This window comes from Pelobates fuscus, chromosome 10, assembly GCF_036172605.1.
Source record: "Pelobates fuscus isolate aPelFus1 chromosome 10, aPelFus1.pri, whole genome shotgun sequence".
NCBI classification, from domain to species: Eukaryota; Metazoa; Chordata; class Amphibia; order Anura; family Pelobatidae; genus Pelobates; species Pelobates fuscus.
This window is the reverse complement of record NC_086326.1, coordinates 10,027,990-10,052,025: the sequence shown is the minus strand read 5'-3', so window position 1 is coordinate 10,052,025 and position 24,036 is coordinate 10,027,990. Positions and strand designations below refer to the sequence as shown.

At 40.0% G+C, this 24,036-nt stretch overlaps 2 protein-coding genes across 2 annotated transcripts in view; both read right to left on the bottom strand.

Moving 5' to 3' along the window:
• Positions 1 to 24,036, bottom strand: part of PLEKHS1 (pleckstrin homology domain containing S1) — a 58,453-nt gene that overhangs the window by 362 nt on the left and 34,055 nt on the right. The window lies entirely within an intron of this gene.
• On the bottom strand, positions 253 to 20,716 carry LOC134575543 (pleckstrin homology domain-containing family S member 1-like). The gene is made up of 15 exons (XM_063434841.1): positions 20,686 to 20,716; positions 18,961 to 19,025; positions 18,409 to 18,524; positions 17,263 to 17,400; positions 16,766 to 16,829; positions 15,420 to 15,473; positions 14,446 to 14,505; positions 14,194 to 14,295; positions 13,709 to 13,774; positions 12,187 to 12,312; positions 10,729 to 10,832; positions 10,098 to 10,214; positions 8,359 to 8,451; positions 6,579 to 6,714; positions 253 to 324 (listed from the first exon to the last, which is right to left on the bottom strand). Exons 1-15 carry the CDS (start codon positions 20,714 to 20,716, stop codon positions 253 to 255), a joined length of 1,344 nt encoding a protein of 447 aa, XP_063290911.1.

Below are 24,036 nucleotides of genomic sequence, written 5' to 3'. Positions count from 1 at the left end.
CTAATCACAGCCTCAATTTACTATTTTTGGATAAACCTTCTAAAAAACATATATATCGAAATATCTACAAAAATACCGGCAAGGTTTTCATTCAGGTCGGTTCTTTCTTTGACGAATTCTTTCTTTGACGATGTCCTGATGAAAGTTCCCTATAGGGACTAAAAACATTGACTTGCTGGAATTCGTCAAATAAAGAACCAACCTGAATGAAAACGTCCCACTTCTTCTAAATCAATACCTTGGACATGGATCTCAATTGTTGCAGTCACATCCTTCTGCGTGAAAGACCCTGGCTTCTTTACCACGAATGACTGCCAGCTTCACCTATCAAGAAGAGAAAGCACAAACTTTAAAAAACAAACTTTACTTTTCAAACTCAAAAGTTAAATGGATAAAAAATTGAATGTTCGAGATGTCTTATTACCTTCAAATATTTTTGGTGTTGTTCGATATGAAACTTATTGAACAATTCATGAATATTCCATGTAAAATCTTTTACTTGTCATAAAATGTAACCTTAGAGTTCTGTTCGTAACAGCAAGACATGGTGATTGACATTGAAATTAGTCTAGTATAATTGTGAATCTCCAACCTAACTCGTTTCGCACAAAACGTGTGTGTTGCGGTCACCGGGCCGCCGAGCCTCACGGCCGTGCCCGACCGGCACGGCCGCGCCGACAACACGAGCTTACCTGCTCGTCGGCGAGCCGGGAACCGCTCCTTCCGTTCTTCCGGGCATCACGCCCGAATCAAACATGGCGCCGACCACGTGGTCGCGCCTAAGAGTAGCTCCGCCCCCGAGAATTATACTAACGTGTGCGTGACGTCACGACGTCAACGCACACACACGTTTTGGGGTCAGAGGTCGCCCTCTGACCAATCATAGCCTAGAGAGGGGTATTTAAACCCCTAGCTTTTCCCAGTACTTTGCCCTGTCGTGGTTTCAGTTTCCTGGTTCCATGAGAGTGCTATTTTCGTGTTTCTGATTTCCTGGTATCCTGATCCTTGGCGTTTCCCTGGTTATTCTGATCTCTGGTTTCCCTGACTTGGCTTGTTTAAACGGTATTGAGTATTTTCTGGCTTCCTTGACCTCGGCTTTCCCTTTGACCATTCTCTGTCTCTAGCGTATTAGTCCGGCCATTCTAAGGTCCGGTTTACGCTCTTTCCTGTTATTTTCCTTTTCTTACTTATGTATATGTTTACATAGTTTCTGCGTGCTGGACCTCATCACTAGCCGTGACATTACGACAGGGCCATGGATCCTGCAGAACTATGCAAACATATGATCGCCTGTGAAAATAGGGTGGAGGATATGGACCACAGGTTAGACCAATTTGCCCAGGCATTTCAGACCTTGCTCCAGAGGACTGCCTATTTAGAGGTCCCTCCTGTACCACCTGTGGTTCCGCCACCTGTAGTGGTTCCCGTACCACATAAACCACCGTCCATAACCCTGTCACCTCCCCCTCGTTATGGAGGTGATTCTAAAGAATTCAGAGGTTTTTTAAACCAAATTGAATACCACTTTGAGGCCTCCCCAGGTTCATTCTCAACAGATAGATCAAAAATAGGCTATCTGATGAACCAATTAACTGGAAAAGCCTTAACCTGGGCTAACCCCTTATGGGAAAGTGGTGACGCAGTAGCCCGTGATTACAGTGCCTTTCTCACAGCTTTTAAGGCTACGTTTGAACCTAAAGGCAGGGAGAAGAACGCTGCCAAAGCCCTTATGAGAATAAAGCAAGGCAGTCGTTCTGTAGCCGATTATGCCATAGAGTTCAGGATATTGGCGTCTGAGGTTGATTGGACCAATAGTGGTCTGGTGGCTGCTTTCTCTGAAGGTCTAGCTGAGAGTATACAAGATGAGACCGCAGCTAGAGACCTTCCGGTTAATCTTAATGAGTTTATTGCCTACATGATAGACATTGATAACCGGCTCAGAGAGAGAGAGAAAAACAAACAACGTAACAGACGTTCTAATTTGTCCATAGCTCCTCGTTTCTCTAACCCAGTGGTGAGTAGCCAAGCGCCTCTTCCAGAACCTGAACCCATGCAATTGGGTAGCGCTAAACTCACTGAGGCAGAGAGACAACACAGACGTAACGAGGGGTTATGTATGCATTGTGGCAAGAAGGGACATCTAAGATCGTCATGCCTGGTTCGGCCGGAAAACTTGCACACCTAAGGCACGTACGGGGACCGACCTTAGGTGTGATGTATATGTCCCCTAAATTGACTAAGAACCGTTTCCTTGTCAAAGTTACCTTGTCTTTTAAGAAGACTACTATCCAGTGTGAGGCTATGATTGACTCTGGGGCAGCGGAGAATTTCCTAGACAAAGAGTTCTCTGCTAAACATCTCCTGCCCTTAAGACAAAAAGAGAAACCTATAGCAGTCGAGGCCATTGATGGAAGGCCTCTTACCCAGCCTTTCATCACACACGAAACTCACACCTGCAGAGAAGAATTATGACATAGGGAATAGGGAACTTTTGGCCATTGTACTTGCCCTTAAAGAATGGAGACATCTCTTGGAAGGTTCCAAAGAGCCACTTCTGATCTTTACTGATCATAAGAATTTGGCTTATATTGGGGACGCTAAGAGACTGTCCTCTCGTCAGGCTAGATGGTCATTGTTCCTCTCCCGATTCAATTTCATAATTACGTATAGGCCTGGTACTAAAAACACCAAGGCAGATGCACTTTCTAGGCAGTTTGAGACAGAGGAAGTTCCGGAACAGGAGATATATCCTATTATACCTCCTGAATGCCTTATTGCCACTACAGTTTCCGAAGTGTCTTCTCCACTCTTCTGTGCCATAATAGAAGACCAAACTCAGGCACCTGTGGGAAAACCTCCGGACAAACTGTATGTGTCACCTCAGTTCCGAAAAAAGGTACTAGATATGTTCCATGACAACCTCACAGCGGGCCATCCTGGAGTCCATAAAACTCTCTCTGCCATCTCCCGGAGGTTTTGGTGGCCTGCTCTTAGAAACGATATCAAAGATTATGTTGGAGCATGTCAAATATGTGCCGTTTCTAAAGTTCCTCCTAGATCGCCTCCTGGACTGTTACAACCACTGCCCATACCTAATGCTCCATGGACCCACTTGGCCATGGATTTCATTGTGGATCTACCCAGTTCAAACGGGTTTAATACAGTCCTTATGGTTATTGATAGATTCACAAAGATGGCACATTTTGTCCCACTTAAAAAATTACCATCTGCTCAAGATCTAGTTCAAATATTCTTGAGAGAGATCTTTCGGTTGCACGGTGTACCCAAAAGCATAGTATCTGACAGAGGTACCCAGTTTGTTTCTAGGTTTTGGCGTTCCTTTTGTAAACAATTGGGCATCGAACTCTCCTTTTCGTCAGCATATCACCATCAAACAAATGGAGCAGCAGAGAGGGCGAATCAGTCTTTAGAAGCCTATTTACGTTGCTTTATAAATGCCAATCAGTCTAACTGGTATGAGCTCTTACCCATGGCTGAGTTCGCCAGGAACAACGCCACTCATGAATCTTCTAATCATAGTCCATTCTTTGTAAATCAGGGTTATCACCCCGGTATTTTTCCTTCTGAATTCTCAGACACAGAAATTCCTGCTTTGAACACCCGTTTAGAATCAATTCATGATACCTGGGATTCCGTCCATTCAGCTCTGCAAAAAGCCTCATTACGAGCAAAGGTCCAAGCTGACAAAAAACGGGGCGCTAATCCTGTCTATCTTCCCGGTGACAGGGTGTGGCTCTCCACAAAACATATCAAGCTTAAGGTCCCGTCCATGAAATTTGCCCCTCGATACATAGGTCCCTTTCGAGTTACCCAACGTATTAATCCAGTGACCTATTCTTTGGCACTTCCGGCTCATATGAGAATTGCGAATACTTTCCATGTGTCTCTGCTCAAGCCCCTTACTTGCAATCGCTACACCAGGTTATCCACTCCTCCTCCGCCCTTGGTAGTGGGTGATCAAGAAGAATATGAAGTCCGTTCTATCATGGACTCCAAATTATCCAGAGGTGTCTTGTCCTATCTCGTTGACTGGAAGGGTTATGGTCCCGAGGAACGTTGTTGGGTTCCTGCTGACCGGGTCCATGCGCCCCGTCTTATCCGGTCATTTCACAACCGCTTTCCTCTTAAGCCGTGTCCTTCCCGCCCGGTGCGCGGTCTTCGAGTGGGGGGTACTGTTGCGGTCACCGGCCCGCCGAGCCTCACGGCCGTGCCCGACCGGCACAGCCGCGCCGACAACACGAGCTTACCTGCTCGTCGGCGAGCCGGGAACCGCTCCTTCCGTTCTTCCGGGCATCACGCCCGAATCAAACATGGCGCCGACCACGTGGTCGCGCCTAAGTGTAGCTCCGCCCCCGAGAATTATACTAACGTGTGCGTGACGTCACGACGTCAACGCACACGCACGTTTTGGGGTCAGAGGTCGCCCTCTGACCAATCATAGCCTAGAGAGGGGTATTTAAACCCCTAGCTTTCCCCAGTACTTTGCCCTGTCGTGGTTTCCGTTTCCTGGTTTCCTGAGAGTGCTATTTTCGTGTTTCTGATTTCCTGGTATCCTGATCCTTGGCGTTTCCCTGGTTATTCTGATCTCTGGTTTCCCTGACTTGGCTTGTTTAAACGGTATTGAGTATTTTCTGGCTTCCTTGACCTCGGCTTTCCCTTTGACCATTCTCTGTCTCTAGCGTATTAGTCCGGCCATTCTAAGGTCCGGTTTATGCTCTTTCCTGTTATTTTCCTTTTCTTACTTATGTATATGTTTACATAGTTTCTGCGTGCTGGACCTCATCACTAGCCGTGACAGTGTGTCAATAATACAAAGTATGAAGGTTGTGCGTATGATATAATGTTGTATTAAAGTATTGGGGTTAATAAATACTTTTAATTCTGAAAAATTATTACACTTGGAGATTCATTTCGTGCCAACAGATAAAAACTTTCATTAAGCTGAAAGTTAGAGATGTCTTTTCACCTTCAAATATTTTTGGCGTTAGAGTTCTCTTAACTTGATTTAATATTTTTGGATAAACTTTAAAAATTATTTGATATTCTGAAAAATATTTTAGTATCTGGATATATTTATTGATATATGGTATCATTTTTATAAATGAGATAGATATATATTTTGAACGAAAGCATTTAAAAAATGCATCCAAAATTATTAAATATTTGAAAAGTTTATCCAACAACATTAAATAAAATCATTTGACTATTGAACAATTCATTGAATATTTCATAGATATTTTTTAATTATTCAAAATATATCCATACAATTTTTTTAGTTTTCATAATATTTAACATTAGGGGTCTGTTGTTAACAGCAAGCCATGGTGGGGCGGCAATTAACTTTGAAATGTTAGTCTAGTATGATTGCTTTGGGACAAATCGACACCCAGAATCTTGGATGAAGTTTCACATAACATTTGTGTCAATAATGTACAGTATGAAAGTTGTGTGAATGCTGTTGTATTAGGGTAAGTAAAAATTGTTTGATTCTATATAGGCATAAGGCTATCCTAACTATAAGATAAGCCCAGGGACTAATGAAAGTATTTAGAAAACTGGGCAGACTAGATGGGCCGAATGGTTCTTATCTGCCGTCACATTCTATGTTTCTATGTTTCTATGTTTCTAAAAAAAAAATAATTAGACTTGGAGATCTGGTTGTGTCGGACTGCAGTTTGGCCAAATTTCTGGCGTTTGGGTGATCGGTCAAATTCTTGAAATCTAAGCTGAAATGTACCGGAATCATGGATTAACAGAACCTCACAGTGCGAATCATGGATTAACAGAACCTCACAGTGCGCATCATGGATTAACAGAACCTCACAGTGCCGAATGTTTGGTTCAGAGTTCTGATTCTGGCCAGGTTGCCAAAAAATGAGCTGATTGATGGGGGCAATCACTAAATATTGACTTTATTCACAGACCAAGTTAAAAAGTAACCAATAAATTAAAATAAGGAGAAGCAAAAAAACAAAAGCTAGATTTCTATATTCTATATTTTATATAAAATATAAATATAGATTTTACTTTTACTGCTCCTCCTCTTTTTCCCTCTTTTGGTTACTTTCTAACTTTATCTGTGAAGCTAATCACGTGACAATGTTACTATTAATGTACTATAAAATATATACAGAATATCTCTATTTTCATATTAATGATATATTTTGCAAGTACACTGTTTGGCCTTTTTTTGTTCCCTTTTTGGCTCTACTGATTCGGTTTGGGAACTCGGTCAGACACTTGGCCAAAATGGTGCCATCCTGCAAATTGTAACAATTTAAAAAAATGTAGATCACCCTAACTCACCGTCCACAACTCTAAAATAATCATAAAAGTTAAATGTTAAGTTTGGATTCCCGGCGACCTACTATATTTCAAAGCTCATTAATATAAATCGAAATACAGTGATTATAAGATAATAGCGTCACATTAACATACCCAGTGACCTGTGCTAACACACAGCAGCTTCTGAACGTCCTTCTATTGGCCTTGTGTGACTGTGTAATATATATAATGTAAACAGATACAAACTTTGCCGTTCCTTATTTAGCACTTACCTCTTTCCCTGTACAGTTGTTCAGCATTTGGGAGAACAATTCAAAAGTCTCCAATCTGATATCGTTCATTGTGTCTATGTCATCCCCGTGATGAAACAGACACCCAATTTCTTTGGGGCCCGTCCACTGGGAAACACTAAAGGAAAATGGCTAATTTACAATGTAGTCATAACAATTTAATGAACAGACCAAATAAAGAAAAAAATAACGTATTTTTCGATTATCATAATATATTAGTCTTAATTCATTTATGAACGATTAACAAACATTGAATAGTAAATATATTCTTTCACATTAGATGTAGTGACCATGTTTAATAATGTTGTTTATTAGATATGTCCCACAATGCATTTAAATACATTCAGGCTTCTATAACTAGACACGTATCTTGTGATTCAGTTAGTCTGTCACTCAGAAGAAGCGCAAAGACCGGTGGCTTATACATTATTCAGCTTTAAGGAGGTGGTCCACTCTTCACAGCTTATTGCTGGATTTTAACGGATTTGTTTAAACAGGAGGGAACTCATAAGGTGCTCAGTTTCTTACTAACGTCGGCCAGGCCAAGGACATTGTTGATTTTCCCACACTGGCGCATAATTGTCCAGATAGGTTTGCGTCCTAGCTCTCATCCACCCAGGGCCGACGCTACCATAAAGCAGCATAGGAGCTGGCCTTAGGGCACACCGACCCAGGGGGAGCAGGATTGGCATGACCCTCTTGTTGGAAGCGCTCACTGTTAGGACCAAACTGCTCTGGTAGACATGCCACACAGGAGGAGGATGTTTGGTGGCAGCTGAGGGAATGTGACTCGTGTAAGGGGGCACATGGGAGGGGGCTGGGGTCAATGAGACACATAAAGACGTGCTGGGGTCAGTGACACACATGAGATGGACTGGGGGCAATGAAACATATAAGGGGTGGGGGATACTAAAAGCAACATAGAGGGTATGGGGGAGAAAGAGACAAGGTACTGGGGGAAGAGATCCACAAATGGGGCTGTGGAGAGAAAATCTATTTTAGCCTGTGTAGCCAAACATCCTTGCACCGATCCTCCATCAACCTGTAGCTGCTGATTTTCCTGCGGTGAATATTATCTGTAGTGCTTGCTACTTTTATTTTGGTTTGTTGCTCTGATTTGTTAATATAATGATTGCACGGATAGCGTTTTACAATGTTTTGATTTAGTGGCCACTATCTTCGTGCAATACATGTTCTATGTCGATTAAGGTTTCTATTATTGAAGGAATCGTATCTATCTTTATTGTTGTCTTTCTTTTGTTACTTTCAGTAGTGCCCCCCCGACCTATAATTTTATATGCCCTTGTTGTAACATCTGCACTATATTTTTTATTTTATATTTTAAGGTGTTTATAGAAATATTCATGGAATTACCGTTGATATAAAACAGACTGATAGTATTATAGAAAGCATCATGGATTTTAAAACAGAATTAGTTCTAATAATTAATTGTACACTCTTGCACACCAATTATCTGGTATGTTTTTTATGTCACAATTTATTCTTGGCTGCCACGTGTGGAATTTGTCACATTATAGAAAGTAGTAATATTGTAGAAATTAGTACTTCATGTAATAAATATTTCAAGTGGCTGCTAAACATTTTATCATCCTTTGCACTTTCAATTTTACACTAGACCTTTTACAGCTTACATTGATTTAACAATTAGTTCCAAAACCCACCATGAATTTACATTTAAGATTTCACAAAAACTCACGCAGCAATATTTTATATCGGAATCGGGGCAACATGCAGTACCTACCTTATACATTTTCCGATGGTTTCCACCGCTAAATATTTCCGCATGTGTTCGGTTGGCACGCTGAGATTTATCGTTTCTATATCTTTTCGCTCACTGAAAGGAAATATGACATTAGTAAATGTATCATTATGGAGTCATGAAAATATTGTTTATTTTGCTGTTTTGGGGCAAATTGGAAATCACTTCAATAGATTTTGTTTGTTTTGCCTTCATTTGGATCTACAGCACTAAGGAATGGGTTCGAAAGTGTAAACTTGATGACCTACTTGCTACTTTCTTCAACCTAAATTACAAAGTAACCAAGTAACTGCGTATAAAAAAATACATGATTTATGTCTACAAAATTAGAGGAAAATATCTAGTTATTCATATTTTATGATAAACTATAACTTTACAACCGAAAACAGCTTTATCATTTTTTTCTCCTTCCCATAAGCCAGGAATGGCACGACTCATGGGAGATATAGTCCCAAGCCATCTGAGGGCACCACAGTGAGTCTTTCTGTCTCCAATGACCCAAAAACTAGAATACCAGAGTGAGCGTCCACTGGAAGAGACAAACGAGGCGGCTGCATTGGCATGGAGCCTCATGTAAATCCGCACACCTTGAGGGCCTACTGGGCTTTGCCTGCCACCAACACCAAACATTGCACTAGCCTCACACTCGTCGACTCTACAGGATCTACAGGCTACTTTGCCAGACCTTCCCCAGAGTCAGCCATGCTACTAGGCTCCACCAGTCATGTTCCACCATGAGACGGGCCCAAATCCCGGCCTTGAATCTATTTCAAGATCAAGTGACTGCCTGATGTGCCACTTGCATATCAGGGCCGAGCACATCATGGACATTATATGAGTGCTGCACATAGAATAAGCACAAAAAAACAGATCCAGAACTCTAAATACTAATCATGGCAAACCTCGTCCAGTGATGATTCAATTTCCAGAACAAGGAGGACATTCGGTCAGCTTACAGCTGCTTTGATGTACAGGGATTCATACATTTTGATATCCCTAGACTATTCTGCCACACTAACTAAACAAGGCAAATCATTTATTTCTATTTGTACAAAGTTGACACTCATTTGTGCATGGTATCCAAATATACAAAGCCAATCCCCGATTTTTTGGATTACTGGTTATTATGCCTCATTGAGACAAAACCCACTGCAAACGTATCCATATGGTCCTGACTGTACTTGGGAAATCAGTTTTACGTAATAGGACTGACGTGGAGGCCCCAACCATACCACCATTGAAAACCATACTATCCTATTCTTTTAGACGTAATGTCACAAAAGGACAACAAAGCAAAACAGTCTCCAAACCTGGTAAACATTTATTAATTGCATTGGTGATACAAGGGATATAAAAAGGGGATATAAAAAACACAAGGGTAAAAATAAAAATAAAAAATGAAACCTAATTTGAAATTTGGTGCAAAGGTCACCAATTCAGTAACTGACAACACTTGGATATTTGACCTCACTAGTAACCGTTTAAGTTAAAGAAATAGTGTTTTGTCTTTTGACTTTACACCTCTATTATATTTGTAACCTTAATATGTATCAATAATTCTTATTGAAACATACTGTCTCAATAAAAACTGATGAATAAAATACTAAGAAAGAGGATCAGTTGTTTTATTGTATAAAATAATAATATCCAGGTTGGTAACATTCTAACAGACAAGCTGTTCTTATTTTCAGATGTAAAATATCTCGATTAAATATACTCACAAATGCATTTTTAAAAGGTCCATCCTTTCCAATTTGCAAAGGGTTCGTTTTTCACAATTTGCAGGTGTATTTTTCATTTCTTGCATTTCTGATTCACTTTCATCCTGAGTTTCACAGCTGAAACATTAAAATGAAACATTTTACCTTTTCCGTCATTCCGGATGAAGAGTCAAAATGTTTCTTCCTTAGATACTTTTCTCTCTCCTCCCCCCCCCCCCCTTTTCTATTCTTGTATCCCAGTTTTCTAGGAACTCAGACTATCTGATGTGTCAGCGATAAAACGCACAGTAACACGACTTCTTAAATTCTCCTCTAACTATTGTGTTTTGGTTTAAAATGAAGCTTTAAGTTAGATAAATGGTTATTAGCTGGTCATTATGTCGCTTGGAATGTTCTGAGCTAGCCCCGCCCCCGAGCAACACTCCAGCCACACCGTATGGTAGCATATCCCATAGAAAATCAGAATAACATATCCTAATGGGTCACTTCATTTCTACCCTTTTTACAAATTTTGTAACAAAAAAAGGAGAAACAAAAAGTAATAAAAAAGCACATCTTTGTAAACATTCTTCTGTTGTTCCGTTGTCTTGTTTTCCCTCACACATATTGTTAATAAATGTTTAATTCTTACAAAGAGTTCATCTTTTCGTAGATATTTTCGTCATCTGAGTCACAGTCACTGGACTGATTGCTGCTTTCATGTATGTTGGCAGAGTCATCTGAAACGTAACCGGGCTGTGGGGAAAACAACAAAGTAATGATCTGGGTTATTACCTCTTATAAAATTGTATAATCTATTATATTTCTAATTTGGTTTCATAAGATTGTTTGACTTTTTACTTTAAGGTCAATCTGAGATTCAGAAATAGAATGCAGGAATCACGAGGGGTGGGGGACAGTGAGAGAGTAGGAGTAATCAGGATGGGGCAGTGAGAGAGAAGGGGGAGTCAGGATGGAGGTCAGTGAAATAAGGGGGGGGAGTCAGGATGGGGGGCAGTGAGAGAGAAGGGGGAGTCAGGATGGGGGTCAGTGAAATAAGGGGGGGGGGGAGTCAGGATGGAAGCCTGTGAGAGAGCATGGGGATCTAGGGTGGGGGAAAGTGAGAGAGAAGTGGGAGTCAGCATTGGGGACAGAGAGAGAGAAGGGGGAGTTAGGATGGGGGGCAGTTAGAGCAAAGGGGGACTGTGAGAGAGAATTGGGAGTTAGGATGGGGACAGTGAGAGCAAATGGGGAGTTAGGATGGGGGACAGTTGGAGAGAAGGGGGAGTTAGGATGGGGAACAGTGAGAGAGAAGGGGGAGTTAGGATGGGGGCAGTTAGAGCAAAGGGGTCTGTGAGAGAGAATTGGGAGTTAGGATGTGGACAGTGAGAGCAAATGGGGAGTTAGGATGGGGACAGTTGGAGAGAAGGGGGAGTCAGGGAGGAGGACAGTGAGAGAGAAGGTGGAGTCAGGATGATGGACAGTGAGAGAGAAGGGGGAGTTAGGATGGGGCAATGAGAGAGAAGGGGGAGTCAGGATGGGGGACAGTGAGAGAGAAGGGGGAGTTAGGATGAGGGACAGTGAGAGAGAAGGGGGAGTCAGGATGATGGACACTGAGAGAGAAGGGGGAGTCAGGATCATGGACAGTGAGAGAGAAGGGGGAGTTAGGATGATGGACAGTGAGAGAGAAGGTGAGTTAGGATGGGGACAGTGAGAGAGAAGGGGGAGTCAGGATCATGGACAGTGAGAGAGAAGGGGGAGTTAGGATGATGGACAGTGAGAGAGAAGGTGGAGTCAGGATGATGGGCAGTGAGAGAGAAGGGGGAGTTAGGATGGGGGACAGTTGGAGAGAAGGGGGAGTCAGGATGATGGACAGTGAGAGAGAAGGGGGAGTTAGGATGGGGACAGTTAGAGAGAAGGGGGAGTCAGGATGATGGACAGTGAGAGAGAAGGGGGAGTTAGGATGGGGCAATGAGAGAGAAGGGGGAGTCAGGATGGAGTCAAGAAAAACAACAATAAATATAAAATGAGGTAAGCATTGACACTTGGAGTGAATACCAATTATACCACAAATAAAACCACGAATAGTGAGAAGGTAAAGATATTTTACCTGAAGCGTTGATTGCTGCTGTGGATAATCGGATTTACTCTCGCTGTCACTTCCAATGTCACTATCGAGTCCTGACTGTAGATACGTTTCCCAAGGTGATATTTTACCAGAAGGCGGTAAACGTGGCTGCAAAGATAACACTGATATTGACAACAATGTCTAATGTAACATCAGGAAATACATAATCTGTGTATTTATCTTCATTTAAATTTACTGTTGTGCATTATCTACATCTCAAACAAGACCTTGGGGAAAGTTTTCACAATTATCCCAGAGTTCCCAGCTTGATATGCAAATGAGCGCAGACAGGCATTGTGTTCTCATGAAGCGGACAGTTTTGGCTCTTTGCGTCTCACTAGCATGGTGCTGGTTCTGGTCAGAAGTGGAAGTTTTACTGACAGAAAGTGAATTAAGAAATAAATTGGGGCAAGACCAAACATTATAAAACTCTTCACAGGTTTATGCAAATGCACAATTTACTGTTTTGTGTTTCTACGTGGTTTGAAAGGCGTGTGTTAATTATGGGATGTACATAGAGAATGATATCACAGGACCTCAATTCTCTGAGAGGATAATGTATGTTTGTTTCATTACTTCCTGGACATCAGGTAAACAGCAGGTGCCAGCAAGCGACCATTGGCGTAAAACATTCAAAAACCAGCTTTTATGAATTATCTGCATCTCTGTCCAATAACATTATCTGATAATTACACTGGCCCCAAATTATCTGGATTATGGCCTTGATTCAATATTTTTGGATAAACCTTTAAGATGATATTTTCTCAAAATATTTCTGTAAAAAAATTACCATGTATAGAAATATATCAATATATCAAAATTTAGAAATCTTTTTCAAAATATTAAATCATTTCTAAAGCTCAGGGGTGTGGACATTTTTAAAAATAAAGTGCCAAATATAGTGTGGCAATTTCGTTGGAAGTGGATCAGAAAAATAAAGAAATTAACTTACAGACTGGACTACAAGATTACAAAGGATATCCCCAGGCTATACATCCAAGAGGATAAGGTGGAGCTATTTCTAGCGCTATACACTGTAAGCGTATTTCTTGATTCTTCTAATCCACTTCCACTGAAATGATTGCACTATATTTCACACTATCTCTCTATTGCTGCATATTTCCCACCATTTGAGAATCTCCTAAGGTGCTACTCCCTTCTTCCACCAGAGTGCTCATTAATTACTTAGGGAGGCTTAAACCACTTCCCGGCCCAGCCCTGTGTCAGAATTGCTGCTTGCCAATGGCTAAAGGGGGAGACCTAAAGGGCACCTTCCTGCCCGGTGATAGGAATTCCCATCCCTGTAAGCTAATCTAAATCAAGGCCTGTGTATGCCATTAGCCAATATCCAGACTCTTACATGACCAATATAACTATAAACATACAATAGAATATTGCTAATATCAGGGGATTTACCTGGGCACTGCACTGTACGTTCACTTACATTGTTTTAATAAAAACACTGATACGATGGACAGTGATTGATACAAAGAAGGCCACTTACTGGCAAGGTGGGTGTTTTCAGAGATTGTTCTTTTGTGAGCGTCATCCATTTGTCTGCGTTGTAGACCTGTAAAAACACACACAGAGTAAGGTCAAGGGGAAATGCTGCTGTCTATTTAGTACAAGCTGCCCTCTCCCCAGGAACAAAGACTGTAACTCTTCCAATGGAATTTAAAGCTAAGATTCTCACCAGACAACTGTAATTGGAAATTAAAGGTCTAGTTTTAGTTCCAGTTCATGACTTCAAGATACTATGTGGTGCTTCTAAGAGCAAGCTGCTAGATCTCCACCTCTGTTGACCATAGTTGATGCCATATTCTACAATGTCCCTAAAAATGGGGCTCAGGGTCAAGCTCCCAATGTCTTGTGGGTTGTTGAGTGTCATAGAACCCACAGTTTGCAACACCTGGAGTACCAGAGCCGGCCTTCCCTTTGTTAAATGTTAAGTGCATGCACTAGGTTACGTAGGTAAAATACAGGACTCACCGATGGCAGTGTGGTTGTCCCAGTGCATTCTTGCCCACACGCATTCATGCTGGGAGAGTAGGTCATCCCTGGATCTGTGTGAAACCTTTGTCTGTCAAGTGTCTGGACAAAACACAGCAAACGTCACAGTTACAAAGTGTCATGACTCTCTTGTGAGTGACATGTTTAGCATTTTGCATTGTGCATTTTCTACCTTTAAGCACAAATGCCTCTCACTACACTATAAAATAAACAGTTTAAAAAAAATCTTACTTTAGTCATGACATGTCCCGACTGAGGATAGTTATTAGGGTAAGACATTGGCCTTGGACCCTGTGAGAGAAAAATAAAGGTATCAGATATGAAAGAAATGTTAAACTTTTTTTTGTGACGTTGAAGAAGTGATGCACAGGGTCACATCTTTTACTGAGAGAGAGATTGGTACCAACAGAATTACTAACATAACAGAACTCTAAGATTTCATATACAAAACCGTCAATATTTATTTTTCAAACTGGGTACTGGGCTAAATTCGAAGGAATGTTTCTCTGCACTCGCCCAATAGTTTGTAAGTCATCACTTAATTCAGCTCCAATTCATGATCCAAACACTGAACCCCAACAGTACATCCCACAGATCATGTTGTGTTCCAGGCATCGAACCCCGTGAGAACATTTTCTCTATGTTCTCATGTTCTATTATTATTATGATGTTATTATTTATATAGCGCCATCATATTACTTAGTGCTTTACAATGGATAAACATTAAACCCCAGTGGAACATTGTCTCTATGTTCTCATGTTCTAAAAATTGAACCCCAGGGGAACATCCTCTCTATGTTCTCATGTTCTAAACATTGAACCCCAGGGGAACATCCTCTCTATGTTCTCATGTTCTAAACATTGAACCCCAGGGGAACATCCTCTCTATGCACTCTTGTACTAAACATTGAACCCCAGAGGAACATCCTCCCTATGCTCTCATGATCTAAACACTGAATCCCAGGGAAACATCCTCTCTATGCACTCATGTTCTAGACATTGAACCTCAGAGGAACATCCTCTCTATGTTGTCATGTACTCAACTTTGAATCCCAGGGGAACATCCTCCCTATGCTCTCATGATCTAAACACTGAATGCCAGGGGAACATCCTCTCTATGTTCTCATGATCTAAACATTGAACCCCAGAGGAACATTTTCTCTATGTTCTCGGACTAGAATAAAGACTGCTAAAGGGATCCTTACCGTTTCAGGCACGCCATAAGGTATTGAGTGCATAATTGCAGGTCCATCTCCATCCTGGAAGGAAAAATTATTAATATTACATACGCACTAATCATAGCTTGTTTTTTACACAGACACCAATCAAAAACTACAATTCGCATAGACAATAAGAACGCAACATTGGTCTGAAAGCTTCAGGTTCCTTAACCGTTCTCTGTGCACGTTCCATTCAGATTACCTGACTGCATTTAGTGCGATATTATTTAATATATAAATATATTTTACTGGATGAATTAAATGTCAGATCTGAGCTAGGATGCCTGTTATCATAGCCATCTGCTATATCGATTGCATTATTAACAGGGGTTGCTGATATTTGACTCACTCACTATATATCATGTTATTTTGTATTACACATTACGTCTAATATTCTATATATAATACAGCACTGTGTAATATATAGAATTATATAAAAGATGTATAAGGCTTTTTAAAATTCTGTGTATAGAAAGCATCTTAATATGTAATTGTTAGTATTACTTTATACAATGTCTTACTAGTAACTAGCTAATATTAGTTGATACAGTATATAAATGGTTACTAGTTAGTATTGTATTATAAATTATCTAACTAGTTACTACTTAGTATTATTTCATACACTATATCACCAGTTACTAGTTAATGTTACTTTACAGTATGTTATAGTTAGTACTATGTGATAACATTTCTAACTAGTTACTAGTCAGTATTTCTCTATACAATATTTTAATAGTTACCGGTTAGCATTACTTTTTACTATTTCTTATTAGTTATCAGTCAGTGTTATGCTATTAACGGACCACTCTAGGCACCCAGACCACTTCAGCTTAATGAAGTGGTCTGGGTGCCAGGTCCAGCTAGGTTTAACCCTTTTTGCTGTAAACATAGCAGTTTCATAGAAACTGCTATGTTTATAATAGGGTTAATCCAGCCTCTAGTGGCTGTCTCATTGACAGCCGAGTGAGGCGCTTCCACGCTTCTCACTGTGATTTTCACAGTGAGAAGACGCCAGCGTCCATAGGGAAGCATTGAGAATGCTTTCCTATGAGACTGGCTGAATGCGCGCGGCTCGTGCCGCGCATGCGCAATTAGCCGAGGAGGAGGAGAGGAGGCGGAGAGGAGGAGGAGAGTCCCCCACCGGTGCTGGAGAAAGAGGTACGTTTAACCCCTTCCACCCCCTAGAGCCCGGCGGGAGGGTGACCCTGAGGGTGGGGGCACCCTCAGGGCACTATAGTGCCAGGAAAACGAGTATGTTTTCCTGGCACTATAGTGGTCCTTTAAGTATTTGACTACTTTACGTGTTAGTATCACATTATAAAATATCTTACTGTGCTTCTGGTGATCTCCATCCACGCCTGACTAATGCAATTAAACCATTCTTCAATCTCTTTCCTTGGAGGGGGAAGGAAGGCAAATGAAACGTTATTTAGTACGTACTGTAATATTTAATTAAAACAGACACAAATATTTATTTAGCTACATTGGGATCATGACAAATATTAAAGAGATTTTAAAGATAAATTTGCCCGAATTTTATAAAAATGGTAAGTAACATTTTGTTTTTGTACAATTACTTTTACATTGTGTTATGTTGCTAGTATGAGTGTGCACACAATGTTTTCTTTTTTTTAGGTGAGCATACACATCTTCCATGAGAAACATTATTACTGTGCAGATTTATTATTACTGCTACATGATTAGACTGAAAGCTCTAAATCTCTCTATAAAAATCACTCCTAGTATTGTACTATGTGACCAACCGCCAGTAAATAAGCAAAGAGACCGATGAAGAAAATGATGTTCATACAAAAGATGTTTAACTTACTTGTTTTCATCAATGAGATAGAAATCACGTTTTCCGTACTTTATATATATTACATTTTCTGGCTCGAAGTTGATGAACATGTCCAAAACGACCCTAATCTTTTCCAAAACTTTTAATCCTTTTTCAACAGCTTTGACTCTGCAGAACAAACAGAAATGAATGTACATGTAATTAGCAAATAATACGAGAGAAGAAATCACTGGTTCTATAAAACCAACGTGATCCTAAATTGAATATTTAACGATATGTTTTATCTAAGGATCACGCAGGTTAGAACAACTTTTCAAATGATTTATCTACCAAAATCCACATAGACTTCAATGGTGGCTTCTGTAGATAAATCCTTTGAAACGAGTTAGCAAATGTACTCTTATTTTTTACTAGGCTATATCTACCCTAACACTGAGCAATGGTTTCTATTTACAGATTGTTCATATATAATATCAAACCATAATAGCTATAAAAAAATAAATAAAAAAAAATAAAATATCAAATCAGCTCTAGGAAATTAAGAATGTAAAAATATGCAGCGCTACTCAAGAATTCTGAAGGAATATAGATTGTGCGTCAGATAAGGATCAACCGGTTCATGCAGTCTAACTGTAAGGAACCACAGAATGATTTGTGAAGTTGGTCTTTCGGACACTCTTAACAACTTGAATAGAGAGGTAGGTGGAATATCAGTACTTGTAATTATAGTATGTGGCTGCTGGAACTTCCCCAAAAAAACAGAGTCTCTTCTTTTCTGGTGGTACGATGGGTGTAAATAGTAGGATCAGGGAGCAGCACCTGTGATGGAATTCCCATGCTCAGAGCGATATGGAGGAGGGAATGAAGAAGACACAGATATAGTGTAGTATGTTATCTTAAGATCCTAACATACTACACTATATCCATGTCTTTTTCCTTCCCTCCTCCATGTCTCTGAGCGTGGGAATTCCATCACAGGTGCTGCTCCCTGATCCTACCATTTACACTCTTAGCAACTTTCCAAACATTTCTCGGGTCTTTACCTATTCTCCCACTATGTAAAACCGTAATGCTTTTGAAGTTTAAAATAATGACTCTTATAAGTATAGAGTTGATTGTACATAGCTGATATAAGAGGATGCAATAAACGACTTATAGTATAGAACTGATACATACTCAGACATGTTAATACATCCTTTTGCCTTATCTGAAGCATTGGAAACGTAGTAGTTTAGAAGGTATTTATTATCCGGTGTTTTACACAGTTTGAAGATCCGGGCTTTCCATGACGACTACAGAAACAAAATAAAATATTCAAATTAACACTTTATTTTCACGCTTTCTACTAGGTCAGTAAACGTAAAATAACTTGCTTCTATAAGTGAAGTTATAATGAGGGAATTTCAGATATGTAATAGTTTTATTTTTTTTTACATTTTACTTTTTACATTTTACTTACTAAGGTTTTTATTTGATAGAAAGCAGGTAATGAAAAACTATGGAAAAAAAGAAATAAGGCCATTGGATGTTAAAGTAATATTTTAGCTGGATCCTTGAATAAAGTTAGATTTGAGATCAGGGTCAGTGACCCGTAAAAGCGAAGTTGTGATTAAAACTTTTTACGATGTTTACTACGAGTTGCAGACTCCACAAAGTAACACAATATGGTAAGTTTGTCCTTAAAAATGATATCAAATGTAGAATTGACAGTTTGGCAAGGGACATTACCAGATTGCGAAGCATGCGTAAACCAGGAGACTTGGTCAGCAAACCCCTCTTTAGCACTTCTGCATCTGAAAATGGAAAATGAGAAGATATCAAACGTGTTATCCTTCGAGGGCTGGGGAACAGGTCTACTCACTCGTAGAGAATTAGCTCATCATTACATGATATATTGTAGCCCTTTTCTGAAACTTTATTCACATTAAGTTTGTTTCGTTCCTGGGTAACTTTCAATCCAGTCACCCAGCCAAGGGGCCAATTACCATTCTGCTAATGCTACCAGGAAGGCAAGCCCATGATGTTAAACTCCCTGCCTCTAAATTTGCTATGAAAAACATAATCTCCATTATCATGTACCTATAGTTAGGGAAATAGTTGTATGCAAGAAAAATACAATGACCAATCATCTTTGTTAAATGATTTACTCTAACCCGAGGCCCTTTTCCTTTAACCCCTTAAGGACACAACTTTTGAAATAAAATGGAATCATGACGGAATATTTCCATCATGTGTCCTTAAGGGGTTAAGTGACACTATCTATATTAACCCTTTAGGAAATAAATTATTATATATGTAGATTGCAGCTGCCTTCTTGTCCTGTCAAAGTTCACCACACATGTCATACAGAATATATAAGTTAGCGCAAATTATTACAGTAATGTTAATACTTTCTCATATATCAATAATATTCAATAGTTAATAATCAATAATACCCCATGTCTAATTAGGGGAAAAAGTCCCAATATAGGTGTTTCTAGTCACATGATGTTTTTATAAGGAGGTTCCAGCACTGAAAGGGTTAAACACCTCAACTCCTTCTTTGAACGTTCTAGCACCAGATAGGTTAACCACAGGAAAAAATACTGAAAGGGTTAAAAGAAAAAAACACATCCTCCTTTGGAGGTTCCAGCACGCGATGGGTTAAATGCCAGAAGCAAAGAATCCCAGTTGCACATTATAACCTGGTATAAGACCACTGACATTAACCCCTCCAGGTAGTGCTATCACTTTATTTGGGGGCCCATATAATGCCCCTCATGTAAATCATGTAGTATCAATACATAAATCGCACCTCCAGTAAAATCAGAGAGACTCCAATTGCGTAATATATAATAATGCCGTGAAACCGGCACCCACACCTCTAAGTGCCAAATCTCATCTTATTCAGGGAGTGTAACCAGCCCCAGGATACAGATCGTGACATCGATGGATACAAATCCCTTTATTGAAGAAATATACATAAAACGCGCAGGCTCACAGTCGGTTAGTAATCGACACAAACCAAATCTCCCATCCACTTCCTCACTTCCACACACCTCTGTCGCTCCCACGCGGTGTCCCTCTCATTTTAGTCTCACAGATTACTGGAGGCGCAATGTGTGTATTCAACCGGGATTCTTTGAATTTGCAGACACTGACTTCTGGTATTTAACCCATCGCGTGCGGGAACCTCTAAAGGAGGAACTATTTTTTTAACCCGTTCAGTACTTTTTCTGTGGTTAACCTATCTGGTGCTGGAGGATTCAATGGAGGATTTGTAGTCTTTAACCCTTTCAGGGCTGGAACTTCCTAATAAAAACATCAAGTGACTAGAAACACCTATATTGGAACTTTTTCCCCTAATTAGACATGGAGTATTATTGATTATTATTGTCTATTATCGAGTATTTTTGAATTGTGAGAAAATATTAATGTTACCGTAAATTATTTTTTAATAATTATAGCACGTACCTGTACTCGAACTACGTCTTCTGGAAGTCATTTTCAGGCTCCTACAAAAAAAAACATTTACCATTTCAGTGTTACAGTCCACAACAAACACAACCGAGCAGTATCACATATAGCAGAAAATAAATCACAACTTTTTATTCGGATGATACAGGAGCACTTTAGTTTTAAAGAAATGATAGTAATAATTATAAATCCATTAACTAGTTCTAGAATCACTCATGATGGCTAATCTTGACACCTCTCACAAGTGACCGTAATAATCTTTGTGGTCACTCTGGGCATTGACCCGGGTACACCAACAATAGGAGGTTGGGCCCAGATGGTCTATAACAGGCTTTGTGTAATACATTTCATTTGTTCTGTGTATTTTTCCAGGTTGATTGATATAAGTCGTTTATGTATATTTCTTCTTGGGTAAAAGGCTCGCCATGTTAATATACGTCTATATTAACCAATAATACTAATACGCAATCTGACTTGTGGTTTCTTCAGGTTTATTCTTAGAGTTACGGATACATAAAACAACAACAAAAGGATGTTACAGGATAATGGATGTTCAACGACCAGATGGTAATTACTGGACTCCTGAACAGAGAGTTAGTCTCTAAATAGTTAGACAGCCGGACGAGAAGAACAACCTCTTGCAGCAACAGCAAGACCTCGTGGTCCTTTGTCCCCTATTCTATATAGATATGACCATAATGACGTCATAATGGGACAAGACCCCCAATCCACATTCCAGAGTACTCAGACAAAGAATGCCTTGTGACTTATTGATACCATCTGTTACAATATATATATATGCAATATTCCACATTTTGGCACCAAGAAACACTTAGTAGAAACATATTGGTAGAAGCCGACCTTCGTGAGGGAACCTAATAAATATCTTACACTATGGTGTCCGAATGTTCTCAAGTTCTTTGCAATAACAAAATTAGTGAAGTTAAAAGGGCCTGGGCTATTGTTTGGCTCCTTTGTCTTTAAACCCCTTGATCCCCCTTAATAATAATCTTGTCAGAAAGGAATTTGTGGGCTTTGCAAGACCAGACAGGGAGAGTAAGACCATCTAATAAGGCGGAAATACAAGGCTGAGGGGGAGAATGATAGTATTGGAGTATTGATTGACAATATTGGAGTACTGATTGATAGCATTGCAGAATTGATTGACAGTATTGGAGTATAAATTTAAAGTATTGCAGTATTAATTGACAGTTTTGGAGTATTTATTGATAATATTGGATTATTGATCGATAGTATTGGAGTACTGATTGATAGCATTGGAGTACTGATTGATAGTATTGGAGTTTTAATTGATAGTATTGGAGTTTTAATTGATAGTGTTACGGACCGTTTCAGCATAAAAGGGAAAAATCCGTTTAGGCGATAATCTCCTTTTCACAAAAAGGCACAGCTAATGTAAAAGCACCAAAACTCACGAATTCGGATATAGGTGAATAAGATAGCACTCCAGCTGGAACCTCACGAATAGCTGCTAGCAGATGAATAGGAAAAGCAGACATCAGCTTACACTCCTTAGTAATCAATCTCCAACAGCATACAGTGAATCCCCCCAAGAACGAGACAAGGCTCCGTGTTGAATGTCAAGCAGTCGTCTGATGTGCCCCCAGCCTGGTTATTATTACATGAGTACACATACAGGCCACACCCAGGGGGAGGCATAAAATAACCAATCACATAGATGTTACCTCCCACACATCCCCTCCCCTTAGTGTGACACAATCCCATTATGTGTACAGTTCCAAATATACTTTTCCATAACTTCCATAACTTCACACCCATACATCGTATCCACATAACAATCACATATTCGGACTCAGCATACTTTAAACATAACCACTCTCAAAAATCATACAAATCCCTCCAGTAAATAAAAAGTTACACGGAAGTCCTTTTATGACTGACCGCAAGCACCTTTTCTTGCCCAAAACAGTTCCATGGATTTGGGCTGTGCGGTCGGTCACTTTCTAGCATAAAAACGGCTAAGTCCCGTTCGAAGTATGGCCGGTACTTCGACTTTAGTCGAAGTGTCGAAGTGAAGTCGATGGTACGGGTCGGCGGTGTTCGAGTTAAAATGGCCGCCGCCACGTGGTCCTTTGTCCGATGCCGGTCACTTCGACGACTTCGACAACTTCGGAACCTCCGGCACTTCGGTAACTTCGGCACTTCGGCTGCATCCGAAGTGCCCTATAAAAAGTGTCAATTCTTCTCCCCTAGTAATAAAAGGGCCGAACACTGTTTGTAAAGGGCCCAATCTCCCAGGGCCATAGTCCAAAGGCAGCAGGCAGGCAACCAGGCTCCTCCAATACAATGTGGCGAGATTGGTTTCGTCACAGATAGTATTGGAGTTTTGACTGATAATATTGGAGAAATACATGTCTGATCTCTTCTGTGATTTTTTTTGTATTCATCAGAACTTGTTTATCTTCAGTTTAAAACACAGAGAATGTTTAATGTTTTTTTTGTCAGGTTCGATATTAGGGTAATGTTAGAAGAATGATTAATAATTTTAAGTGATGATATAAAAGGTTAGACAGAAGTCTGTAGACGGTGTATTCATACAACTGAATGTGCCTTAGATCTCTTAGTACATCACGTTGGGTGTTTTTATCAACATTCTTTATTATACCATTTTTGTAAATACGTAAAGAAAAACTAAACAGGGCAAAAAAGGGGAACCAAGCTAAATGAAAAATCTTAACTAGCTTTACAAGAGACGGACCTGCTAGAGGTGTTAATACATTGACAACATATAAATAAATAAAAAAAATATTAAATAAAGACTAGAATAACAACATAACATTTTTTTTTTATCATAAAGATCGTCACTGAGAACACTGCCAGCAGCCGGTTTGTTTAAGAGCTGAGAACAAGGCTCTCAGTGGAGCATGTGAGCTACAGGTACGAAGTGGAAGGCAAGCTGGCCGTTCAGGTTTGTTCACTCAGACACATGACATGTGTGACATGTCATGATTTCCTTTTATTCCAGAAGTTTGGTCCTTAAGGGGTTAAAGACATGATTATACAGACGGTGAAAGCAAAAAACATCATTTAACCGGAGCGTCCGAGCTCTGAAAGTTACACCTTGCAATGCAGCGTCTCCTTGCCATAAACACTCTCCTTACTGATCCGAGGGGCTTTTAATCTGAGTGACCGGCAAGTGGAAATAATAACTTTGGATGTTCAATAATCACAATTTAAGGAGTAATCCTGCGTATCTCAGCAGCCAATACAATGTCTAGATTTGGAACTGCTCAGATTCATCTGAATTGTCTTCTATCTTTGCTGGTTTAGCCTACTTTTTAAAATCAGTGTATCCAGTCACTGGAA

Excerpts from the sequence above, each read along its gene's own strand:
- LOC134575543 (XM_063434841.1), bottom strand. The coding sequence starts at position 20,716 with ATGACTTCCAGAAGACGTAGTTCGAGTACAG. Across the intron at positions 19,026-20,685 it reads AAGACGTAGTTCGAGTACAG|ATGCAGAAGTGCTAAAGAGG; the intron begins GTACGTGCTATA and ends TTCCATTTTCAG. Across the intron at positions 18,525-18,960 it reads TACGCATGCTTCGCAATCTG|TCGTCATGGAAAGCCCGGAT; the intron begins GTAATGTCCCTT and ends TTGTTTCTGTAG.